General features: G+C 55.4%; 1 protein-coding gene across 2 annotated transcripts in view; it reads left to right on the top strand.

Moving 5' to 3' along the window:
• Positions 1-10,577, top strand: part of ift80 (intraflagellar transport 80 homolog (Chlamydomonas)) — a 46,624-nt gene extending 36,047 nt beyond the window's left edge. For both annotated transcript variants that reach the window (XM_056610952.1, XM_056610953.1), the window contains 7 exons: positions 1,329-1,464; positions 2,376-2,523; positions 4,413-4,584; positions 7,608-7,697; positions 8,462-8,634; positions 9,439-9,562; positions 9,858-10,577. In XM_056610952.1, the coding sequence (XP_056466927.1) occupies positions 1,329-1,464; positions 2,376-2,523; positions 4,413-4,584; positions 7,608-7,697; positions 8,462-8,634; positions 9,439-9,562; positions 9,858-9,968 (954 nt within the window). In that variant the 3' untranslated portion in view covers positions 9,969-10,577. The remainder of the gene's footprint in view (positions 1-1,328; positions 1,465-2,375; positions 2,524-4,412; positions 4,585-7,607; positions 7,698-8,461; positions 8,635-9,438; positions 9,563-9,857) is intronic.
• The last annotated feature ends 2,957 nt before the right edge of the window (positions 10,578-13,534 follow it).

Raw genomic sequence — 13,534 nt, forward strand, 5'->3', positions numbered from 1 at the left:
CTGTCTGTCTGTCTGTCTGTCTGTCTGTCTGTCTGTCTGTCTGTCTGTCTGTGGGTGTGTGTCTGTCTGCCTGTGTGTGGGTGTGTGTGTGTGTGTCTGTCTGTCTGTTTCTGTCTGTCTCTGCGTCTGTTCACTTGCAGGGTCACACACTCACACTCAAAGGACTTTTGCACCTAAAAGACGAGCTGGTTCTGTGAGAGGCCTCAGGTCAGCGCACGAAGGTCAGAAGTAAATAAAACACCTGTTAGGGTTCATTTAAATCACCACGGTTAAAGGACTGGGACCGTTAGTCAACCGTTAGCCTGCGTTGAATTGCCTTACAGGAGAAGGAATGAGGGACTTAGTGAAGCGGTCTGTGTCTGTCTTTGTCTGTCTGTCCCTCCTTCTGTCTGTCTGCCTGTGTCTATTTCTGTCTCCTCGAACATATTTGAACCTATTTCCAGGGGGTCCAGTAATAGAGCGAGCGGAGGGGCTGGCTGCTGCAGAATGCTGAGCTGTAGGAGACGAGGAGGGAATGCATTAGACTGGGAGGAGGAGGGCAGGGAGTCACTGTGTGTCAGCAGAGATCTGTCTGCCAGAGCAACACGGCTCCAAGACAGAGGAGACGCACACTGGGCCAGCTGGCTCCTCACACACACACACGCACGCACGCGCTCGCGCACGCACGCACGCACACACACACACACACACACACACACACACACACACACACACACACACACACACACACACACACACACACACACACACACACACACACACACACACACACACACACACACACACACACACACACAAACACGTACACACCCGCATGTGTATGCTTGCACGCGTGCACACACACACACGCACACGCACACAAGCACACAAGCAAGTATATATATATATATCTATGCGTCATATATATTCACACACAAAACACATTCACTTGCATCCACGCACAAACAGCCAGACAGACAGACAGGCACAGGCAAATACCCAGGCATGCTGAAACGCACAGAGACGCAAACTCGCACACTGCCAAGGACCCACAGACACGCACACATACAGCCCAGCCTGAACACTCCTGGTGTTCATCCACTCATTCCAGTGTGTGTGTTTGTGTGTGCTTTTGTGCGCGCTTGTGGGTCTCAATGGTGCGCAGCTGAGGTTGCGGCGTGTGGCTCGGGAGGTACAGCGGGTTGGCGGGTCCCCGGAAGGTCGCTAGTTCACTAGCGACCTTCCGGCGTGTGAATGAGGGCATGAATATTAGGCCATATTGTGCCGCGCTTTGAGAGGCCGCTGGGTAGGGGAGCGTGGTATGTAATGGCAGTCCGTTTCCCGGGCAGCTGGAGGTAGTGGAGATAGCGCTGGACCAGGGCGGCCCGGCCAGCGAGAGGAAGATCGCCCTGATCGACAAGAACCGGGACCTGTACCTGAGCCCGGTGCGGCGTCTCGGGAGGGAGGCCTGCATCTGCAAGATAGGTCAGGCATGGGTTCACTCACTCACCATCCACCCACTAATGTGTTCACTCACTCACCATCGACCCACTAATGTGTTCACTCACTCACCATCGACCCACTAATGTGTTCACTCACTCACCATCGACCCTTTAACGTGTTCACTCACTCACCATCCACCCACTAATGTGTTCACTCACTCACCATCGACCCACTAATGTGGACGCTCACCATCGGCCCTTTAATGTGTTCACTCACTCACCATCGACCCTTTAACGTGTTCACTCACTCACCATCGACCCACTAATGTGTTCACTCACTCACCATCGACCCTTTAACGTGTTCACTCACTCACCATCGACCCTTTAATGTGGTCACTCACTCACCATCCGCCCACTAATGTGGACACTCACTCACCATCCACCCACTAATGTGGACACTCACCATCGCCCCTTTAATGTGTTCACTCTCTCACCATCGCCCCTTTAATGTCTTCACTCACTCACCTTCAACCCCTGAAATGTGTTCACTCTCTCAACATCAAACACTTTAACGTGTTCACTCTCTCACCATCGACCCCTTTAACGTATTCACCCTCACCATCGACCCCTTTAATTTGTTCACTCATTCACCATCGCCCCTTTAACGTGTTCACTCCGTCACCATCGACCCTTTAACGTGTTCACTCTCTCAACTTCGACCCCTTTAACGTGTTCACTCTCTCACCGTCGCTTTCTTCAACGTGTTCACTCAGTCACCATGGACCCTCTAACGTGTTCACCCATTCACCATCGACCCTTTGACCCTCACCCAGGCGTACTAGAACCTTTCCTATTGGGTAATATTAGGGCTGAACCAATGAGGGCGGCCCAGAGGTCTCCGTGGTGCTCTGTGTGTGACCCCCTCTCCGTGCCTCTCCTCTCATCACCCTGCAGGGTCCCTGGTCCACACCATGGCCTGGAACGACGCGGCCAGCATCCTGTGCGGTATCCAGGGCAACCAGTTCACGGTGTGGTACCACCCCGGGGTGGTGCTCACAGACAAGGAGCTGCTGCCCCGCACGCTGGAGCTGAAGGACGGCAGGTAGGGGGCGGCTCACTCCTCCTCACTCCTCCTCCTCACTCCTCGTTACTCCTCCTGCTCACTCCTCCTCACTCCTCCTCACTCCTCCTCACTCCTCCTCACTCCTCCTGCTCACTCCTCCTCACTCCTCCTGCTCACTCCTCCTCACTCCTCCTGCTCACTCCTCCTGCCCACTCCTCCTCACTCCTCCTGCTCACTCCTCCTCACTCCTCCTGCTCACTCCTCCTCACTCCTCCTGCCCACTCCTCCTCACTCCTCCTGCTCACTCCTCCTCACTCCTCCTGCCCACTCCTCCTCACTCCTCCTGCTCACTCCTCCTCACTCCTCCTGCCCACTCCTCCTTACTCCTCCTGCCCACTCCTCCTCACTCCTCCTGCCCACTCCTCCTCACTCCTCCTGCCCACTCCTCCTCACTCCTCCTGCTCACTCCTCCTCACTCCTCCTGCCCACTCCTCCTCACTCCTCCTCCTCACTCCTCCTGCTCACTCCTCCTCACTCCTCCTGCCCACTCCTCCTCACTCCTCCTCACTCCTCCTGCTCACTCCTCCTTACTCCTCCTGCTCACTCCTCCTCACTCCTCCTGCTCACTCCTCCTGCTCACTCCTCCTGCTCACTCCTCCTCACTCCTCCTCCTCACTCCTCCTCACTCCTCACTCCTCCTCCTGACCACTCCTCCTCACTCCTCCTCCTCACTCCTCCTGCCCACTCCTCCTCACTCCTCCTGCCCACTCCTCCTCCTTACTACTCCTGGTCACTCCTCCTCACTCCTCCTGCCCACTCCTCCTTACTCACTCCTCCTCACTCCTCCTTACTCCTCCTGCTCACTCCTCCTCACTCCTCCTGGTCACTCCTCCCGCCTAGTAAAAAGGGGGATAATGCATAGAACGTCATTATCGAAAATAAGCTTATTTTCCAGATATGACCGGAGTTTACACATTATCCCTTACATACAACACCACTCTCTCCCAACAGTCTTGTCTGCGCACTCTCATCCAAATACGTCTTGTTTGCGACGGAGGAGGGGGTAGATATAAAGAACGGACGAGAAACTGACGTCGCCGTGCTGTCCTCCTTCCTCTTAATTGAAGGAGCAGGCAGAGAAAAGCGCTCTCCTGCTGGGCTGTCATTAAAAGCAAAAACATAAAAAAGCCAAATACTGATAAGACTTCCATTATGTCGCCGCCGGTCCAGATGTGTCAAATCCAGATGTGTGCGCGAGAGACATTTGAAGGCATCACTTACCACTTTTGTAATTGCCATCTATACAGTACATTCGGATCGCAGGATAGGGTTGGATCTATTCCAACTAGAAATGTTCAAGTAAACGTGGCTACTGTACCCGTTCTCAGTGGCGAGTCCCACACACACACACACACACACACACACACACACACACACACACACACACACACACACACACACACACACACACACACACACACACACACACACACACACACACACACACACACACACACACACACACTGCCTCTGAGCGCCCCTGGGGGAGGCAGGTAGTCCAAGCTCAATCGTAGATTACACGTCGGCCCGGGGAAGCTGGCGTCATTTCCTTCAGCACAAGAGGCGTGATCAACGGGCCTAGTTCAAATGACTCTGTACGCGATTGGCTGCTTGCCGGCGCTTCCCTGTCGTCGTTGTGTTAAACCAGCCAATAGCGCGCCAGGGGGGGGGGAAGCCAGCTTGGTGATTGGCTCCCGCAAAAACGTATCTGAAGCAGAAGAAACGTATCGCTCTTCCCCGGACCCTTCTGCGAGGCGAACTCAAACCGCCAGCAGAAGGGGCGGGGCTGCCCAGGCTAGGGGGCAGGTCGATGGACAGGAAGTACCCTCACCACGTTGTCCCCCCCCCTCCCCCTCTGCTTCCCGCAGCGAGTTCGGCCGCGCGCCGCACATCCTGAGCTACGTGGGCTCCAAGGTGACGGTGCGGCAGGGCGACGGCTCCCTGGTGTACAGCAGCGTGTCCCCCTACCCCGCCCTGCTCCACAGCTACAGCGCCTCCGCAGGCTGGGAGGACGCACTGCGCCTCTGCCGCTTCGCCAAGGTAGCAACACGCGCACGCTAGAGCGCACTCGTACGCGCACACACACACATACACACATACACATACACACACACACACACACACACACACACACACACACACACACACACACACACACACACACACACACACACACACACACACACACACACACACACACACACACACATACTTATATAGACACACACACACACATAATAAAATAAATACAACTTTATTAATCCCACTAGGGGCAATTTGTTTGCACACACACAAACCCTACACACACACAAATACATGCTAATTTGTACAAACGCACACACAGACACACGAACACACACACACTCACTCATCCGTGCACACACAGACATACACATGTACACACAAACACACTCCTATGCACACATACAAACCTACTGTCATTCTCATTCTCAATTCCCAGTCTGGGGCCTCACCTGGTGGGGGGGCCCTGGGGCCTCACCTGGTGGGGGGGGCCCTGGGGCCTCACCTGGTGGTGGGGGGGCCCTGGGGCCTCACCTGGTGGGGGGGCCCTGGGGCCTCACCTGGTGGGGGGGCCCTGGGGCCTCACCTGGTGGGGGGGGGGGGGGGGGGCCCTGGGGCCACACCTGGTGGGGGGGGGGGCCCTGGGGCCTCACCTGGTGGTGGGCGGGCCCTGGGGCCACACCTGGTGGGGGGGGGGGCCCTGGGGCCTCACCTGGTGTGGGGGGGGCTGCCCTGGGGCCTCACCTGGTGGGGGGGGGGGGGCCCTGGGGCCTCACCGGGTGGGGGGGGGGGCCCTGGGGCCTCACCTGGTGGGGGGGGGGGGGGCCCGGGGGCCTCACCTGGTGGTGGGCGGGCCCTGGGGCCACACCTGGTGGGGGGGGGGGCCCTGGGGCCTCACCTGGTGGGGGGGGGGGGCCCTGGGGCCACACCTGGTGGGGGAGGGGGCGGGCCTGGGGGCCTGCTCGCCTTCCCCCGCCGTGTTCCGACCAATCACGTTGCTGGAGGCGCGTGGTTGGTGGAGGCGCGTGGTTGGTGGACACAGAACTCTTATACACTGTGCGACACAAACTGGTCCTGCGGTAGTAAACTGCAGAGACGTGTCTGTAGAGTTTTCTAATCAACACCGTGTGGAAGTGTTCGTCGCAAACAGGAAAGAAGATGAAGCTCCACCCCTCGCAGTTTCTGGTTTCCGGCGTCGACCCTGTTGCCTCCCACACAGGATCTGCTCAATCATAAAGCTGCTCTGTGTGTGTGTGTGTGTGTGTGTGTGTGTGTGTGTGTGTGTGTGTGTGTGTGTGTGTGTGTGTGTGTGTGTGTGTGTGTGTGTGTGTGTGTGTGTGTGTGTGTGTGTGTGTGTGTGGGGTTGTGTCATGGGGGTCACAACATGCTGGAATATGACACATGCACATAATATATAGACTTCATTTTGTTTAATTTAGTCTAATTGCCGTCATTATTCATATAACTGACCTCTAGAAGGTGATAAGTATTTGTCAGCCCAGAACTATGACGAAGTCCAGCGTGTGTGTGTGTGTGTGTGTGTGTGTGTGTGTGTGTGTGTGTGTGTGTGTGTGTGTGTGTGTGTGTGTGTGTGTGTGTGTGTGTGTGTGTGTGTGTGTGTGTGTGTGTGTCTGTGTCTGTGTGCAGTTTACGGGACCAGACCAGCAGACTTTAATTAGGCCTCAATTAGACCGGTGACACTATTTACCGTATTTCACCCGCTAGGATAAACTCATAAATACTCAGATATACACACACACACACACACACACACACACACACACACACACACACACACACACACACACACACACACACACACACACACACACACACACACACGAATACTGAACACACACAAATGTACACATGCACGCACACGTATAAATACTAAACACACATACAAAATGTACACACACACACACAGGGATGATGAAAATGAGTTAACCACAGGGCTGGTTGGAGGGAGACCTTGCGGTGAGGAGGGGGGGGTTTAAGAGACTCCCCCCAGCCCCCCCCCCCCCCCCTCTTCTTCTTCTGGTTAGGGGGGGGATTAAGAGCCACCGCCCCCCCCCCCCCCCCTCTTCTTCTTCTGGTTGGGGGGGGGGGGTTAAGAGCCACCAGCCCCCCCCCCCCTCTTCTTCTTCTGGTTGGGGGGGGGGGGTTAAGAGCCACCAGCCCCCCCTCCTCTTCTTCTGGTTGGGGGGGGGGGGGGTTAAGTGCCACCGCTCCCCCCCCCCCTCCTCTTCTTCTGGTTGGGGGGGGGGGGTTAAGAGCCACCAGCCCCCCCCCCCCCCCCCCCCCCCTCCATCTTCTTCTTCTGGTTGGGGGGGGGGGGGTTAAGAGCCACCAGCCCCCCCCCCCCCTCCTCTTCTTCTGGTTGGGGGGGGGGGGTTAAGAGCCACCAGCCCCCCCCCCCCTCCTCTTCTTCTGGTTGGGGGGGGGGGTTAAGAGCCACCAGCCCCCCCCCCCCCTCCTCTTCTTCTGGTTGGGGGGGGGGGGTTAAGAGCCACCAGCCCCCCCCCCCCTCCTCTTCTTCTGGTTGGGGGGGGGGGTTAAGAGCCACCAGCCCCCCCCCCCCCTCCTCTTCTTCTGGTTGGGGGGGGGGGGTTAAGAGCCACCAGCCCCCCCCCCCCTCCTCTTCTTCTGGTTGGGGGGGGGGGTTAAGAGCCACCAGCCCCCCCCCCCTCCTCTTCTTCTGGTTGGGGGGGGGGGGTTAAGAGCCACCAGCCCCCCCCCCCCTCCTCTTCTTCTGGTTGGGGGGGGGGGGCTCTTCCCAGAAGCACAGCGGTAGATGTCAGTGGGCGTGGCCTGGGGGGGTTGTACCCACTACAGCGCTGTGCGTGCTCCCTGCGTGTGCGTGCCTAGCGGGGGGGGGGGGTTCTCTCTTCTAGCGTGTGCGTGCTCCCTGCGTGTGCGTGCCTAGCGGGGGGGGTTCTCTCTTCTAGCGTGTGTGCGTGTGAACAGGCACCAGGCCGCTCCACCTCACTGACCAGTGCGGTGAGTAATCACCTCACTGATTGGTCCTCCTCTCCCACCAGGACCCCGCCCTGTGGGCGTGTCTGGCTGGCATGGCGATGGCCAATCGGGAGCTGGCCACAGCGGAGGCGGCCTACACCGCCATCGGAGAGGTCAGGCCACCTGTCTCCCTGTCTACCTGTCTCCCTGTCTGTCTGACTACCTGTCTCCCTGTCTCTTAATCTACCTGTCTACTGTTGTACCTGTCTACCTGTCTACCAGTCTAGCTGTCTACCCGTGTACCTGTCTCCCTGTCTCCCTGTCTACCTGTCTCCCTGTCTCCCTGTCTACCTGTCCATCTGTCTCCCTGTCTCCCTGTCTCCCTGTCTCCCTGTCTACCTGTGTTCCTGTCTCCCTGTCTCCCTGTCTCCCTGTCCATCTGTCTCCCTGTCTCCCTGTCTCCCTGTCTACCTGTCTACCTGTCTCCCTGTCTCCCTGTCTCCCTGTCTACCTGTCTCCCTGTCTACCTGTCTCCCTGTCTCCCTGTCTACCTGTCTCCCTGTCTACCTGTCTCCCCGTCTACCTGTCCATCTGTCTCCCTGTCCATCTGTCTCCCTGTCTCCCTGTCTCCCCGTCTACCTGTCTCCCTGTCTACCTGTGTTCCTGTCTACCTGTCTCCCTGTCTACCTGTCTCCCCGTCTACCTGTCTCTCTGTCTCCCTGGTTTTTGGGGCCCTGTCATCGTCACCACGGCAACCCTCAGTGTTTGTGACCCACTGTTAATTGAAACTAATCCACAAAGGTCCACCCCCCCCCGAGCCGGTTATGAGTTCAGCGTCACTCCCACACGGTGCAGTAAGAGAAGCCCCGCAGACGTAGTGCCACCACGCAGCGGCCCGGTCCCCTGCGCCCCGTGCCTCAGCCCTGGGTCTGTGCAGGTGGCCCGGGTGCAGTACATCCGCTTCATCCAGGAGCAGCCGTCCAGGGAGTCCACGCTGGCCCACCTGCTGCTGTTCAGCGGCCACGCCCCCGAGGCCGAGGCCGCGCTGCTGCAGGCCGGCCTGGTGTACCGGGCCATCCAGGTCCACATAGACCTCTTCCACTGGGACAGGTGTGGGGGGGGGCTGAGGGTGTGTGTGTGTGTGTGTGTGTGACTGTGTGTGTGTGTGTGTGTGTGTGTGTGTGTGTGTGTGACTGTGTGTGTGTGTTTTTAGGTGTGTGTGTTTCAGTGTGTGCATATATGAGTGTCTGTTTGTGTGTGTGTTTAGGTGTGTGTGTGTGTGTTTCGGTGTGTGCATATATGAGTGTGTGTGTGTTTCGGTGTGTGCATATATGAGTGGGTGTGTGTTTCGGTGTATGCATATATGAGTGTGTGTGTTTCGGCGTGTGCATATATGAATGTGTGTGTGTGTGTGTGTGTGTGTGTGTGTGTGTGTGTGTGTGTATGCAATTGAGTGTATGTGCAAGCTTACGTGTGTGTGTATGCATATAAGCGTGTGTATCTTGTGCATACAATGCGTACAAGTGTGTGTTTTGTGTGTATGCATATGAGTGTGCGTGTGCTCTGCGTGTGGTGATAGGGGGAGCTGTGTGTGAGTGTGCGTGTGCTCTGCGTGTGCGTGTGCTCTGCGTGTGGTGACGGGGGGAGCTGGGTGTGTGTGTGTGTGTGAGTGTGTGTGTGCTCTGCGTGTGGTGACGGGGGAGCTGTGTGTGTGTGTGTGTGTGTGTGTGTGTGTGTGTGAGTGTGCGTGTGCTCTGCGTGTGGTGACGGGGGGAGCTGGGTGTGTGTGTGTGTGTGTGAGTGTGCGTGTGCTCTGCGTGTGGTGACGGGGGGAGCTGGGTGTGTGTGTGTGTGTGTGAGTGTGCGTGTGCTCTGTGTGTGGTGACGGGGGGGGGCTGGGTGTGTGTCCTCCAGGGCTCTGGAGCTGGCGGTGAAACACAAGACCCACGTGGACACGGTGCTGGCCTACAGGGGGCGCTACCTGCAGCGGGTCGGCCGCAAGGAGAGCAGCAAGAGGTTCCTGCAGTACGCTGAGGGGGTACGTGTGTGTGTGTGTGTGTGTGTGTGTGTGTGTGTGTGTGTGTGTGTGTGTGTGTGTGTGTGTGTGTGTGTGTGTGTGTGTGTGTGTGTGTGTGTGTGTGTGTGTGTGTGTGTGTGTGTGTGTGTTATACTTGGCATAAAGAAGAGGAGTGATGTCAGGTTATAATGCAGTTATTTTCTCTCTTTGTGTGTGTGTGTGTGTGTGTGTGTGTGTGTGTGTGTGTGTGTGTGTGTGTGTGTGTGTGTGTGTGTGTGTGTGTGTGTGTGTGTGTGTGTGTGTGTGTGTGTCTCAGGTGGAGGTGGACTGGGAGAAGATCCAGGCGAAGCTGGAGATGGAGCTGACCAAGGAGAGAGAGAGGGCGGCCAACGTCTCCGTCAGGAGCAGTGTGGCCCCACGTCGCTGAGTCCTCTTAGCTCTGAGTCCTCTTGGCTCTGAGTCCTCTTGGCTCTGAGTCCTCTTAGCTCTGAGTCCTCTTAGCTCTGAGTCCTCTTGGCTCTGAGTCCTCTTAGCTCTCAGTCCTCTTGGCTCTGAGTCCTCTTGGCTCTGACTCCTCTGAGCTCTGAGTCCTCTTAGCTCTGACTCCTCTTAGCTCTGAGTCCTCTTGGCTCTGAGTCCTCTTGGCTCTGAGTCCTCTTAGCTCTGAGTCCTCTTAGCTCTGACTCCTCTTAGCTCTGAGTCCTCTTAGCTCTGACTCCTCTGAGCTCTGAGTCCTCACAGGATGCTGTTTGCTGGTCAGTAAGACTGTTTGTGGTGAGTTAATAAACGTAGTGCACTTCCACGACAATAGTCGTCAAGTGCATCTGCTAGCACGGATTGAGGTTTTGACCCGACAGTAGAGGGCAGCGTGTCCTTAGGGGCTGCAGAGCCTCATTGTTCACGTTAGTCCGACGGCGTTGGACTAACTTGTGTACATAGCGGGTTGAACGTGTACCGTTTGTTTACACATGTATATATCTTCTTTTTTTTTTTACATTGAGACGTGTGAAATAGATTTCAATAAAAAAAAGTATTTAACACATTTCATACCGCACGTGTGTGTTGCGTACGAGTGTGTATGCGTGTGTGTCTATGCGTGCGTGCGTGTGTGTGTGTGTGTGTGTGTGTGTGTGTGTGTGTGTGTGTGTGTGTAAATCTAAGACATCTGTGAATCGACAATATGTACGTTCTACATTAAGGAACGTTATTGTAAGTTTTGCTATTTCATGCCCTTAAGGAATGAGACTTTGTGGGTCTCTCTCCAAAATGCTCCCGGAACATGATGTAGAATTCATGAGGGTAGAGCTTATTGATCTGACCTTAGCTCCTCGGCTGTCCGGCTCCGGTAAGAGGAAGGCTGCTGCTTTATTGGCACTTATTGTAATGCTGCGAGCCCATCCATCGTGTTCCCACTCGCTGCCCACAGACACTCTACACATTACTGGCTCTATTCTCAGAGAGAAGTTTATCTTTGCATTTGTCGATGAAGATGTTTGTGTGTGTGTGTGTGTGTGTGTGTTTGTGATTCTCTGTGATGTAACTCTGGACACGTGTTGAAGGGCATTTCAACTATCTCCAATAAGTACTCTGAGTGCCTTCATCTTCCTACCATCTCGTTAAAGATATATGGGGAGGAAACTCGATGACTGTTTATGCTGCCTCTCTCTCTCTCTCTCTCTCTCTCTGTCTCTGTCTCTGTCTCTGTCTCTGTCTCTCTCTCTGTCTCTGTCTCTCTCTCTGTCTCTGTCTCTGTCTCTGTCTCTCTCTCTGTCTCTGTCTCTGTCTCTGTCTCTCTCTCTGTCTCTCTCTCTGTCTCTGTCTCTCTCTCTGTCTCTGTCTCTCTCTCTGTCTCTGTCTCTGTCTCTCTCTCTGTCTCTGTCTCTGTCTCTCTCTCTCTCTCTGTCTCTGTCTCTGTCTCTGTCTCTCTCTCTCTCTCTCTCTCTCTCTCTCTCTCTCTCTCTCTCTCTGTCTGTGTCTCTCTCTCTCTCTCTCTGCCCCTCTGTCTCTCTCTCTCTCTGCCTTTCACTCTCTCTCTGCCCCTCTGTCTCTCTCTCTCTCTCTCTCTTCCCCCCCCCCCCCCCCCTCCCTCACTACATCCACGCGGTGGGGGATACGGAGGCCTTCTGGAGCCTCTGTTCTGCTGTGCTTCAGTGGGGCTCAGGAGTGGGCTGAAGTGTCCATACCACCAGCCCCCCCCCCCCCCCCCTCTGGTATACCTCGAGCCATCAGGGCGCTCGCTGTCGACTCAGCAAAATTCAATAAGGAAACATTCTAGCATCCAAGACATGCGCTGATTGTAGGTCTTTCACAGCTCCTTTATTCATTTTTTGCAAAATATATAAATATATCATATTATATATATATATAATAATAAATGACATATAATAATGTATGGAGCCGGTTCAAACTCCTTCTTTTATTCAAAGACACATTCATGGACAAGGCTTCCCGGGGTCTGAACCCTAAACGTAGTGAGCGAGCTGCTTCTTACCGTCTGGTAACACAACACCATAATGAGGCCCCGTCCACCCGCCTAATGGGCGATGTATCCCCTCTGAAGCGCGGCTCATAACTTGGTTATGCTGAGCGCGCGTGGGCGGGAGTGTATCGCTTGGATTAATATAGCCCTGCTCGTATACAAGTCTTCAGAGCGGACCGGAATGGCAACGATTCAAGTGGCGATCGGTGAGTTCCAGCCAATAAACACCAAGTCAAGTTAACTCTGCCGAGGAGAGAGTTCAGAGAGAGGCTTTCTTCACGTCACGCACGGTACTGCGGGGTCAGGCCAACACGGGTACAATCAAGTGCGCTGCCCGGCCGCGTTCCAGGTTGCGATATGAAGAGGCATTGCTTTTTTTTAAATGGAATCCATTTCCAATCCATGCAAACTGAAGCAGCTCGTGAACAGAAGGAACAGGGTTTATGTTGAGCCTGCTGTCTCCTGCATGGCTGAGTGGCACACACACACACCAACACACACACACACACACAGTAAGTAATACACAAAGTCATAAGCACACGTAAACACAGACACACACTCCACCAGTATTGACCCACCCAGGCCAAGCCAGCTACATATAACCCCACCTACTCCTAGGGGTCTGGCTCTCTTCTGATGGATCCGATGCCGTGGTCCGTCGGGCTGCAGGCCCAAAGGCTCACTACAGATTGAGGTTCATCCCCGCTCTCTGCGTGATGCAGAACTTCCTGGGTTGGACCTCAGGGCAGAGGCTATGGTCCCTCCTGGGGTTTGATACTCAGAGTCCCGGATCCAGGCCTGACTCAACCCCAGATCCGGTCTGAGCTCGTACACAGTGTGGTCCCGTGATTGTCTAATAATCATCGTCAGTACGTAGGCCTACTGGATAAGAATAAGGCTGTAGTGCGGCCATCTCACCTCTAAACGTGTAGTAACTTCAAGTAAACGGCTCTAGCGTTCTGATCCCATCAAACTGAGGAGCCGAAGACACAGACAGACAGACAGCCAGTCAGACAGACAGACAGACAGACAGCCAGTCAGTCAGACAGACCGGACAACCGTTCAGACAGACGGACCGACAGCCAGTCAGACAGACAGACAGACCGGACAGCCATTCAGACAGACAGACAACCCCAGAACAACGGAGGTTTGACCCCCGTCTCCAGGAGAAGTGACCCCAGAGGGGGTAACCCCGTCTCCAGGAGGAGTGACCCCGGAGGAGTGACCCCTTCTCATTCACCATACGGGCGCAGAGAGTAACAGATAATGCGATTGTAACACGACCGCGTGAGCCGCCGGAGACACAAAGAGGCCCGTCGGAGCAGCCTTCTCCTTTATTATCTCTCCCGTTCAACCCGCCTGGGACGATTTGCATACAAAATACGAGCCGCCCTTTTTAATCGTATAAAATGCGCATAATTTCCCGTCCCTCTTTAGCCCGGTGATTATCATTATAATTGCACTTGATAGTAAAGAGTCTGCGGAGAATCCCTGCCTTTAGAATCGGCTTAGCC

The sequence above is a fragment of the Gadus chalcogrammus genome, chromosome 16 (genome assembly GCF_026213295.1).
Source record: "Gadus chalcogrammus isolate NIFS_2021 chromosome 16, NIFS_Gcha_1.0, whole genome shotgun sequence".
NCBI classification, from domain to species: domain Eukaryota; kingdom Metazoa; phylum Chordata; class Actinopteri; order Gadiformes; family Gadidae; genus Gadus; species Gadus chalcogrammus.